Source organism: Kryptolebias marmoratus, linkage group LG24 (genome assembly GCF_001649575.2).
Source record: "Kryptolebias marmoratus isolate JLee-2015 linkage group LG24, ASM164957v2, whole genome shotgun sequence".
Taxonomy (NCBI): Eukaryota; Metazoa; Chordata; class Actinopteri; order Cyprinodontiformes; family Rivulidae; genus Kryptolebias; species Kryptolebias marmoratus.
The window spans coordinates 4,088,581-4,100,614 of NC_051453.1; the positions used below are offsets into that span (position 1 = coordinate 4,088,581).

The 12,034-nt window shown below is 41.8% G+C and overlaps 1 protein-coding gene across 1 annotated transcript; it reads left to right on the forward strand.

Moving 5' to 3' along the window:
* Positions 1–1,107: 1,107 nt before the first annotated feature.
* pgm1 (phosphoglucomutase 1) lies at positions 1,108–8,030 on the forward strand. Its single transcript, XM_017420560.3, has 11 exons — positions 1,108–1,434; positions 3,361–3,523; positions 3,664–3,807; positions 4,048–4,173; positions 4,258–4,448; positions 4,813–4,967; positions 5,046–5,161; positions 5,262–5,397; positions 5,705–5,888; positions 6,268–6,402; positions 7,324–8,030. Exons 1-11 carry the CDS (start codon positions 1,189–1,191, stop codon positions 7,411–7,413), a joined length of 1,686 nt encoding a protein of 561 aa, XP_017276049.1. The 5' UTR covers positions 1,108–1,188; the 3' UTR covers positions 7,414–8,030.
* The last annotated feature ends 4,004 nt before the right edge of the window (positions 8,031–12,034 follow it).

The following is a 12,034-nucleotide window of genomic DNA, read 5'->3' on the forward strand; positions in this document are numbered from 1 at the left end:
TTATGTTTTGCTTTTGTTTTTTTAGTGACGGCGTGGTTTTAAAACCTGTAAGGTCCTTTTTATGCTTCAAACCTACACCTGATGCTCTGGGGTTTGTCCTCAACTTCAAATACAATCAAAGTTGAGCTCTTTAAATACACTAAATTATACATTTGGAAGCATGGATTTCAGCATTTTGGTGAGCTTTAATGGAATCATTTTGCTTCTTCTGCTCCGCTGAGAAGCAGCTGACCGAGGCTGATAGAAAATACAGTCGTCTTTATGACTGTTCCAGAAAAACTTATAAACCTATGAGCTTAAAAAGATCGCAGAGACACAGGCAGCTCTTTGTGGCTGTGGTGGCCGGGAGGAAGTACACCTCAGCCGGGCAGCGTTCCCTTCGTTCCGTCATATTTGCAAATGCCAAACGACATGTACTCTCTCAGTCTGTTTAATAAACACGTCTGGTCGGGATAAGGGAAGCAAAAATCTGTAGAAAGACAGGAGAGCTGAGAAACTGACAGGAAAAAAAACAGTTTTAACAAAGTAGGAGGAGGGAGGAGCTTCCCGGGAGTTCTGAATGAAAGGTGTGTGTGAAAACAAACGGCTTGCGAGGCCGACTTCGTGACTTCTTATGGAGTACGCTGGAGCCTTAAGTCCTTCATGCTAAAGAGGAGAGGGTCCATCCAGGGATGGGCAATCCTGGTCCTGGAGGCCCACCATCCTGCAGGTTTTACTTGTTTCCCTGCTCCAACACACCTGATTCAGTGGTTAAATCACCTCTTCATGTTCTGCAGAAGCCTATTAATCACCCATTGATTCAAATCAGCTGTGTTGGAGCAGAAAAGAAGTAAAACATGCAGGATGGTGGCCCTCCAGGACCCCTCATCTAGCCTGTTATCAGCCCACAGTTCAAAAGCCTGCCTCTCTGATGGTATGTGGGTGCATTAGTGCCTCATGCACGGGCAGCTTACGTCAATGCATGTTTTAGAGCATATTCTGCTATCCGACAAAGTGTTTTTCATACATTGACTTCATGTTGCTGCTGTTTGTATGGAAAGCCTCCATGGCCCTTTAAAGAGAGAGGGCGGAGGTGTGAGGGAGGAGGGGGGAGGTGCTGTCGCCTCGCCTCCTTGTCGGACCACACTGCGGATCACACAGGGGTGTCCACCACAGGTGCTCTGTCTGTCTCTGTCTCTGGGGTTCAAAATGGTGAAAGTCAGCACAGTTCAGACCAAGCCGTACACGGACCAGAAGCCCGGGACGAGCGGCCTGAGGAAGCGGGTGACGGTGTTCCAGCAGAACCAGCACTATGCGGAGAACTTCATCCAGAGCATTATCTCCGTCATCGAGCCCGCGGAGCGCCAGGCGGCCACCCTGGTGGTGGGAGGGGACGGCAGGTTTTTCATGAAGGACGCCATTCAGCTGATCGTCCAGATCGCAGCGGCTAACGGGGTCAGTCCGAGGGGGACACGAGCACCGTGCGTGTAGCCGCGCAGACACTTCTGGGTTAGCATGTATGCTAGCAGGTTTCCACCGAGCTGCCAAGGTTGTTTGTTCTGTGTACGATAATATCCGTGCAACCTGCTGCAGGAGGGGCTGATAAATGTAATTAGCTCAATGCTAACATTAATAACGAAAATAAACAGCCAGCGGGATGGTGGATGCTAAGCTAGCATGGCTAACTGGATGCCCTTATTAGCCTTCGCTTCTGCCCTCCTTCCTTTTGGAGCAGAGATGACATTCCTGTCCTCACATGCTGTGTTTTATTGTTCGGCCTGAAGTGATGGGGAAACTTCTCGACGATTCCTGCCAGGTTCATCTGCATTCAGGTGTTATTGATATGTCTGTTCCCCCCCACCAGCAGTCCTGACCGCTGGAGCTTCTTGGTCACCTTTGACATTTACACGGTGACACGGCAGCTTTCTGCGCCGTGCAGGGTTAAAATACTTCAGTTTTAAAAAAAAAAGCCTAAAGCTGTGTCTTACAGTTTTATAAAATAACAAAACCAGTGTTTAATAGTGTTAAAAGATAGTTGTGTTTTTATAATGGGGCTGTGGGGAGACGTGAGCAGGGGGGCGTGACGTGCAGCCGGTCACGTTGCCTTGCGTTGGTCTGTGTGGTGTAAGGCAGGCCGTTGTAACATATAATCAAACCACAGTCTCTCTTAAGATGTCATTTATCTCAACCGAGTCCAAATAATATTATTAAAAGTAAGAATTGAAAAATAACATTTCTACTTGTAAAAATATATATTCCAAGGCTTTCACAAATGAGAAAATGAAAGAAGTGTAGGTGGAAATATTAACATTTAGTAGCTGCACTGGATATGTACTTGAGTTATCCATAAACCCAATCTTCCTTGTCAAAAATAACATAAAAGAAAATAAAAAAAAATGCAGCAATTCAAGCATTTTGCTGCAAGTGATATGTGCTTACAGGACGTATGGAGTCACTTTTCCTCATTCATGTGATGACGTTTGACTTGTGAAGAATGGTGTCTGAGAAACCCAAAATATTGATTTAATTTGGAATGAATGGGTTGTGGCTTGCTGAATTGTTCATTTGGATTAGAAAGAGATGTAACAATTTGCTTTAAAGAGGTTGTTGTGTTTTATGACAAATTTGTTTGCTATAGGGACCTTGCCAGCAGCTGTCATTTACAGATATGCATTGCTATTTTTGCTTTAAATTTGGACTTCAGCTCATTTAAACATCAAATCTCCTGTTTCAATTGGCCCTGGCAAGCATAAGAGCAGACAGGGCTGGATGAGACCTTTGGCCGCTCCGCCTCTTATCAGAAAAGCTTCATTCAGTTCTTTATTCCTCAGTGATGCCAGAAGGTGTCATTTGCTGAGTAATGTCTTATTCTGGTGGGTTTTTGTAATCTTTAGTCCATGTTAAGAAATGACTTGTTGGGTAATGGTGTCATTGACTAAGTTGCAAAACCAGAGGCCCCGCTGTTGTCATGCTTACTCAAAACAAAGCTGGATGGAGATAGAGCACAACTTCAAAACCTGAAAGGTTAAAGGTGCACATGCTATTTTTGTACAACCTCCTCGACATGATAGTAGTCCAGTGAACAGAAGGTGCTGAAAAAGTGCTTTTGTGCTGCAACACAACAGTAATGTTTGTGTGTGTTCATTAACACTTAGAGGATGCTGATAGTGACACCCTTTGCTCATGTTATTGTGATCATTTGCACAGGTTTTAGAATATTAAACAGATTGAGTTCAGAGTGAACCAATCAAACAGTTTATATGTTCCTGTTTGTCAAATTAAAGTAATATTGGGATTAATCTGTACAGGGTTTCGTCTACTTTCTTTTTTTCTTAGGTGTGAGTTAATCTGTGGCTCTCCTCTTTCTTTCTTTTTTTCCAGATTAATCACCTTGTGATTGGTCAGAATGGCATTATGTCCACCCCAGCAGTTTCCTGTGTGATCCGCAAACTAAAGGCGGTGGGAGGTATCATCCTCACAGCCAGCCACAACCCCGGGGGTCCCAATGGAGACTTTGGCATCAAGTACAATATTTCCAGTGGAGGTGAGAGGATTTTACAGACTTCCTGCAGAGAAATGTTCATAATGCAAATTTAATAAAAAGAAGAACACTGTTCTAGTTTGTTTTTTTTGTGTGTGTTTGTCAGGACCTAGTTTGTCATCACTCTTTCTTCTTGTTCCCAGGTCCTGCCCCTGAAGGCATCACAAACAAAATATTTGAGATCAGCAAAGGCCTGCAGGAGTATCACATCTGTCCGGAGCTCAAAGTGGATCTGTCGAAGATTGGCAAGCAGACCTTTGAAGTGGACACTTTCAAGCCCTTTATAGGTACAGACGAAACCCGTCTTCACCAGGAGAAACAGAACAGCAGTTTCTATCAGCTATACAAAATTTATTCTAAATGCAGTTTAAATGTCTAATCTCTGCTGTGTTGAAACATACCATGTAGACCATGAAATTAGAAATGCATTATGGATCAGTATTGTGACCATATATTGTGTGAAATTAAGTCTTCATCTTGACGTTTACATTTCTGTCACATGTTCGTGCTGTCTCTGGATTTCTCAGTGGAGATCGTTGACTCGGTTGAAGCGTATGCTGAGATGCTGAGAGGCATTTTTGACTTTGCTGCACTGAAGGACCTTCTCTCTGGAGCCAACCACATCAACGTTCGACTGGATGCAATGCATGGAGGTGTGGAACGGCGCGTAAAAACCTCGCTTTAGAGAACTACGTTGTCTTTTTTTGTATAATAATAATGACAGTTTCTCCCTCTAGTGGTCGGTCCGTATATCAAGAAGATAGTGTGTGAAGAGCTGGGTTCTCCCGCCAACTCAGCTGTCAACTGTGTCCCTCAGGAGGACTTCGGCGGTCATCACCCCGACCCTAACTTGACCTACGCTGCTGATCTGGTCAACACCATGAAAAGTGGAGAGTACGACTTCGGAGCTGCCTTTGACGGTGATGGTGTAAGTATTCTTCCTTTTCCTACCAAGAAACAACTTTACAGCTTTAAATGTGACGCTGTGTTGGTGAGGGGTGGCAGCAGAGGACTGATCTGACATCAGTTTTCATTCAATTAATTTGAGAAACTTATTTCTAATAAGGCTGAAATGTAATGTTTTTAAAGGCAAGAGTAAGTCATCCTGTTTTTCTCCCTGGCATTTTTCTTTAAAATTAGTTTTATTTTCAGTAAATATGCAGCACTGAGGAGTCCTGCTGTCAGTTATTATCAACAAAATGTTCCCACAACCCTGGAATCTGATTGTTGGTGTCCTGTTTGTGACTGCTGACATTAACCCCTCTGTGCTGCTTGTCTTGCACCCTCCTCAGGACCGTAACATGGTACTTGGTAAACACGGCTTCTTTGTGAATCCCTCCGATTCTGTGGCTGTCATTGGCGCCAACATTACTTCCATCCCGTATTTCAAAAAGACCGGTGTGAAAGGCCTGGCTCGCAGCATGCCCACCAGTGGAGCTCTGGACAAGTAAAAACCACACTACTGAACTATTTATTCAAAAAAAAATTCTACTGAGGTTTAAAACGTGTTTAAATCTTGTTCTAGTGTGGCCAAAGCTCTGCAGATGCAGCTTTATGAGACGCCAACTGGCTGGAAATTCTTTGGAAATTTGATGGACGCTGGTAAACTCTCACTGTGTGGAGAGGAGAGCTTTGGAACTGGTGAGAGCGAATCTTCAGCTTTGAGTCCTGTAAGAAAGTCTTTTACATTCACATCCGCTCATTCACCCCTCCTCCGTCCCCCTGTTTGTTTACCAACCAGGCTCTGATCATATCCGGGAGAAGGATGGACTGTGGGCCGTGCTTGCATGGTTATCAATCCTTGCCACCAGGAAGCAAAGCGTGGAGGAGATCATGAAGGATCACTGGCAGAAATTTGGCAGGAACTTTTTCACCAGGTCAGAAATTAGAGACTTCTGTGAAATGAAACCTCAAGTTCCAGTCAAGATTTTCATCTGGCATGCATTTGTTCATTATTGTTGCACCAATGTTTCAAACTTTAGAGATTATGTAAAAATGTTTGGTTCTCAAATGTTGTTCTGGCACCATCTAGTGGCCACAAGGAGGACTGCTCCTGTTTGTAGCCTCGTGCAGACATTTTCATTTCTGACTCTTTAACTCAAGAAGTCCTCCTTTGACCCAAACTGATCAGCTGTAGCTCCCAGATTAGAATTTTGTATCAGCAAAGTCCAATTTTCTTTCCAGGTACGACTATGAGGAGGTTGACTCAGATTCTGCTAACAAGATGATTAAGGACCTGGAGGCACAAATGTCTGACCCGTCCTTTGTTGGAAAGCAGTTCTCATCAGGGGATAAAACTTACAAGGTGGCTGTTTCAGACAACTTTGCCTACACAGACCCTGTGGATGGCAGTGTGTCCAAAAACCAGGTAAGGAGTCTGCAGTTCGTTACTTATATGATATCCGGTGTAAGATTTGTGCTCACACTCATAATTCAGGGATTCGCTTTTTTTAACCTTTAGTTTGTGTTTTCCTCCTTTTAGCTTGTGGCTAGTGTTCTGATTCTTTCAGCTTCAACATTTCTCCTAATTCAGCACTCAGCGTCCACACTGCATTTTCACTGTAAATGCTCTTTCTCTAGTTTGAAAAAAATAATAGTCGAATTGTCTAAATACCTGATTAAGTTATCCCTAAGTGTCTGCATACAACAGTGTGAGTCGTGGCTCCTCTTTTCTTTCACCTCCACATGGTTTTCATTTATCCCGATGGCCTGTCTCTGTCTTGTTTTTGTCTCCTTTGCTCCCTCAGGGCCTCCGGATCATCTTCTCTGATGGTTCCAGGATAATTTTCCGTCTCAGCGGTACAGGCAGCGCAGGAGCAACCATCAGGCTCTACATAGACAGCTACGAGAACGACGCCCAGAAAATTTACCAGGATCCTCAGGTCGGAACATTAAAGAGCCATCCCAGCTGTCTGTTTAGTGAGGAAATGAACAGAAATAGGACCAGTAGAAACAGTTTCTTCTTGTGAATACTTTTTATATCATCATTTAAAAAGAGGAGTGAAAAGATAAAATACTTTGTCATCGTACCACCTGCCCAGATTACAGCCGACTAAGGTTTACTCACGAGTCCCAAAACTGAACTCCTTTGTGGTCTGCAGGACTGCCAGATCCCACTGGGTGCGGTTCTCTCCAGAATCAGCTCTTTTCAAGTTTTATTTAACATCAGAGATGATGATGGAGATGTTTGGCCAACACTTGAGTTATGACAGCTTATCAGGTCATGTAAGAAGAGAGAGGAACATAACACAGGGGGAAACGGAGAGCTCGACACTTTATAAAATGATTCTGACTGCTGTGGACAGGGAGGTGATTCAGTACAAGGAAGGGGAGAAAAAAGGGGGAGGGGGATGAAAGTTGCACTCCAATATTTTATCCTCCTTACAGCTCAGGCACCATGAATAACGTGATAAGCAGAAACATATTGCTTCAGATTCTTGACTTGACAGAAAACTATCCTGTAGAGAATGATTCAGTCAGCTGACGATGAGTAGATTTGATTTACACACAGAGAAGAAGACCCCTACAGTTTTAAATGTTCTCTGTTTAATAAATATGGCCTTTTTCATGGAGGTATTTTTGGAGTATAAAGTGTCTTTAAAACCAGATTCTGCTCAGGCTGGTTTCTGGTTGGGCAGTAATGACAAACACAAGTACATTTGACCAAAATTCAAAGAAAAACAATGAATCGTATTAATATTACCAAGTCATCTGACACCTAAAAACTAGTCCTGCGTACACGGCTGTGAGAAGCTACGTGTTTAAAAGACCTGAACAGCTTTCTGTGTTATTTCTGTGTTCAGGTGATGCTGGCTCCTCTGGTCGACATCGCCCTGAAAGTGTCTCAGCTGCATGAAAGAACCGGACGCACCGGCCCCACTGTCATCACATGATTCAGCAACAAGATGCCTCCGCTCTCTTGGGGGGTGAAGCTGCCCCTGAATGCTGTCTTAGCTAGATTTAAGTTAGATTAAAAAGGGAAGCTCAACATGCAGGTTAAAATACAAGAAAATAGATGAGCTGAGTTATTCACTGCCTTCCTTTTGTACTAAATCACAGTGAGCTGTTTAATACGTCCACGGGGGACAATAAACTATCTTGACAGACACCTTTTAGTAACCTGCCTGTTTAAAAACACACTGTTACAAGTTCAAAAGTGCAGAAAGGTTGCGAAAGTTGTACATTTTATCACCTCGGTAGTGCAGTGTTCTCACTTGAGATGTAAGAAGCACAGAAGTGCACTTCAGTGTGCCTTGTGTCATTTTTCTGGAAATGTTTAAGTCCAACTCTGGTGCAAATCTGAACTGTGCAATGCAAGACCTGCTAAACAGCATAACTCAGCAATTCTGGGCAGCCTTACCTCTTTCTCTCCACTTCTCCCTGTGATGTTGGACTTTTCCCATCTCTGTGTTCATCCAACCACCAACCTAGCCTCTCCACCTGAGCCGCAGCTGTAGTATTGAGAACTAATAAAGCAACTATGAATAAAAGAGCCTTATGTGAAAGGACAGTGGTCAAGTTTCAGTTCATTATTAGGCTGATGTCTGCCTCACAATGCTTTCCTTCGTACACCAGTCAAACCAGCACTAATTCTATGAATAAACCAGGGTTTCGTAAGAGAAACAGGAAATAAGGTTGTGTTTGGTAGTCTTAGTGATATCTTTTGTGCACTTGGAAAATAAACACAGGGATCCTGTTGAACAGTGAGTGAGCCAAGTACTTTAAAAAAGTTGATGCTTCTCCAAAAACATTCTTTAGTCAAGCAAAAAAGTATAAACTGATTAATTCTTTCCCTCCTAAATCTCTTTTTTGCCATATAAGAACCTGTAATTTTGATAAACAATTATATTTTTAAAGAGTTTAGACTTCAAGGGATCCCCACAATCTGTATCTAAAACCATCCAGATGAGCTGAAATATTTTCATTTTCTTGGAAATGTGACTTTTAGAAAGATGTCTGAAGCAGCTTGGATCATTTTAGACTTCCAGAGCTGGATTAGTGTCAGCCCTCTCCTCCACAAAGTTCTATTATTTGAAGGTAAATTGGCCACAATTTAGTTAACTTGAAGTCTGGGTGGAAAATCAGGTGCACCTAGGCAACCATAAGGACCATTTTTCTGAGCATAAAATGGAAAATTAGTCTCAATCACAGATGGCACATTATGTACCAGTTCCTGACTTATTCTAGCGTTGTTCACTCGAGCCAAAAAATCTACCAGTTTGTGCTGCAACACATGGAGAACCGATTGGGTTCCTGAGCTGGAACCAGTTGTGAAATCAAGTTGGATTTTCATGCAGATTTCTAAAGAGTTAAATGTTTGACGACAGAGCGTTACGGCCAACTGTTACAACAAATTTACATTTCCTGTGATTTTCTTTCCACAAGCTTCGAGGCACATATTTCACACAGCCCTGCTGGCTTGGTATGAGTGAAACAAAAAGGGTTTTTTTTGTTCACGTTATGATTGCAGACAATGTTTTTATGGCCAACTGCCAGCCTTCAAAGTTAGAAAGTGGGGCATTTGGCTCTACAGCTGCTCAAAGTTCTTTTATAAGGAATCGTGACACTTTGTCGTGCAGCATTGTTTAAACTTTGTCAGCTGACAGAGTGCAGCGTGTTCCACTTGTTGGTCTTTTAATTGCTCCCGTGCTGCATTTGGATGGGCTGTCATCACATCAGGTAATCACAGGGAGGCTTTCTCCTCAGTGCTCTCCTACTGGAAGAGGACATTATTTTTCTTAGACTTTAAGAAGAACGTCTGTTTTGGGTTGGGTGGGGCTGCATGTTGGACATTTCTTCTGCTCGTTCATAGTTGATTAAGTATGATAGGGAGACTTTAATAAAAATACTTGATCCTGGTTTGTTGGCGGAGGTAAAACTGACCCGCAGCCATCTCTGTCACAACTAATGTATCAAGTTTGAGTTCACTTCAGAGCTTCATTGAATGCAGTTTTTTTTTAGTAAAACTCATATTTGTATCCTCTACATGCTGCACATGAGTATTGTGTAGGTTTACGTTTTGCACAATTTCTTCCATTCATCCATTTTCTGCAGCTTATTTGTTGTCGTGTCATGGAGGCAACAGATCCAGAAGGAAAACCCAGAAATCCCTCGACTTGCCTCTTCAGCTTCTCCTGGGGGATCCCAAGGAGTTCCCAGGACAGAGAGGACACATGATCCTTCCAGTGAGTTCTGGAAGTGGGACGTGCATGACTGGAAAAGGACCAGTGGCTCTGCTCCCAGCTCCTCCAGAATGACAGAGCTCTCTAAGGCTGAGCGTGGCCACGATATGGAGTGATGAGAACAATTAGGCACACCTTTGTTCAGTCTGTGTTTACTCCTGAAGCCTGACCTCAGATAAGCAGAAGACAGCGGGGTTAGCAGTGAACATTTATGCTCTCCTTTCCACTGGTATGTTAACTAATTCTAAGCAGATTTGCTAAATTACTCACAAATCTGAATTACATTAGATTCTTTTAAAGCATATACACCCCTACTCTGTTTGTTGCAGTTGCTAAGTGTACAAAACCTAATTGGATAAATCACAAAATATGGTTTTGAAAACAATAATAAAACTTTAAACGTTTTAAACATTAAAAAGGCTTTGGTAAAATAAAGACTGAACATTGTACCCAAAACAAATTTATTAGTAATCTAACTAATAACTAAGAAATTAAAGCAAAAAGGCTAACTTGAACAGACCACATTGATGCTCCATGATTTACTGAAACATTGGGGTATACATTCATTTTACAGCTTTTGCATTTGGGCTTGTTTTTTTGTTAAATTATTAATGACACTGTGTTATATGGCATTAACTTTTATATCTGAGGCTGTCCATCTGTCCCCTAGAAATGTCCAGTGCTTTCTTTACCAACTTCCATTTGCTCTGTCTGTAAAGCCAAATTTTGTTCAGGACTTTTAATTATTCTGTGTATTTAAAGCAGACATTATCTCTTGATCATTCACGAGGAGTGAAAAAGATTTCACGGGGCACATGAGGTTAGCCAAGTCTCAGACAACCCTTAAAAAGGCTGACATTACCAGATGTAGAAGCACCGTATGAATCACCAGTTCTACCGTCTCAGTTTTCCGGGTCCGGAGCCAAGTGTACAGAATGATGTGTGAGGCCATTAAAAACTGTAAGTAACAGCAGGAGATGAGACAGAGTGTTTCTGACCACTCAGTGGAACCAGGAATTGTGCAACAGAGGCTGGATTTTGTCCAGTTTCTGGCACTTTTCTCCTTCAGTCTCTAAATCAAGAAGAAAACAAATAATCCAAAAGACACCACACTTATATGGTCCATTGTGCTGTGGAGTGCATGTCTGATGGAGGAACAAATCTAAGATGAAAGAAAAAGCAGACAGTGAGGCTTTCCGCTGCACCACAGTGTTTTAATACTGACTGCTTGTACTGCTGGTGGTTTTCATCTTTTTTCCTGAATTAAACCAAGCTGCCTCCTCATCACTCCATCTATCCCTACTCCATATGTGCTGCCCCCAAAAATAAATACAAGAAGGAAATTAGAGCACATAGTCACTCTGTTGTATATTACATACTGAACTATTGCTCTTTTGAAACAGAGTTTTTACCTACATGCCTTCGTTTTTTAAACAAATCCACCCGAGTTGGTTAATGTCATGTTGCCTATTACACAACAATGCTTGTTGTTATAAAAGTTATATAAAAAAGAAAGATTTCTTTCTTTCTTTATATAACTTGCTCAAAAACAGATTCTGCAGTTTCTGCAGCATTTGGTGCACAACTAGCACTGACTGAAAGGTGTTTATCAGACCTGGTTTGGAAAGGGGTTGTGTGTGAGAGAATGAAGTCTTCATCAACCGTTAAAGTGCTAGTCTGGTCATTTTTGAAGTGATGTTTTGTCAAATATTTATCAATAGTTAGTTAGTACCTTATCAGATATGAAGCACAAAATATGGGGAAAAGAGAAGACTGACTGCAGATCAGGAAGAAATAATCTCCAAATGAAACATGTAACCTCCTTTGTCAGAAAGATGTAAGCTTCTGTTTTTGAAAATGAGTACATGATCTAAATACCTCTCCTGCTGCCACATACTGTATATTTATTTATTTATTTTTATTTGCAGATAATTGTGGAAACAAAACAAGAAACTGTCCCTTCTTCCTGGTGAAGATGACATGTTTCCTGTGGCTCCATTTCTCAGATTGTGTTTTTCTAGTGACTTGGGTTGGAGATTTTCCCTAATGTCTGCAGTTAAATGCTGTTGGGAAAAGGTAGAAATGTAAAGTATAGAGGTTTGTTATTAGTTAATGTAGTGTTGTTTCATACTGGTATGACATTTTTGAGAAAGAGTTGGTTTATTAGCTTGAAAAATGATTTAAAAATAAAACAAAGCAGGCCTCTTTTGTCTAGCCATTAACCAGGCCTGGAAGAAGATATTTGCCTCGTTCTCCAAACTAACTATTGATAACCATTTTCTAAAACATTGCTTCAAAAATGATCAGAATATATCTTTAAGGGATGTCTAAA

Bases quoted from the DNA above. Each gene is read 5' to 3' on its own strand.
- pgm1 (XM_017420560.3), top strand. From the start codon at position 1,189: ATGGTGAAAGTCAGCACAGTTCAGACCAAGCCGTACACGGACCAGAAG. The intron at 1,435-3,360 runs GTCAGTCCGAGG...CTTTTTTTCCAG, and splicing joins AGATCGCAGCGGCTAACGGG to ATTAATCACCTTGTGATTGG. The intron at 4,968-5,045 runs GTAAAAACCACA...ATCTTGTTCTAG, and splicing joins ACCAGTGGAGCTCTGGACAA to TGTGGCCAAAGCTCTGCAGA.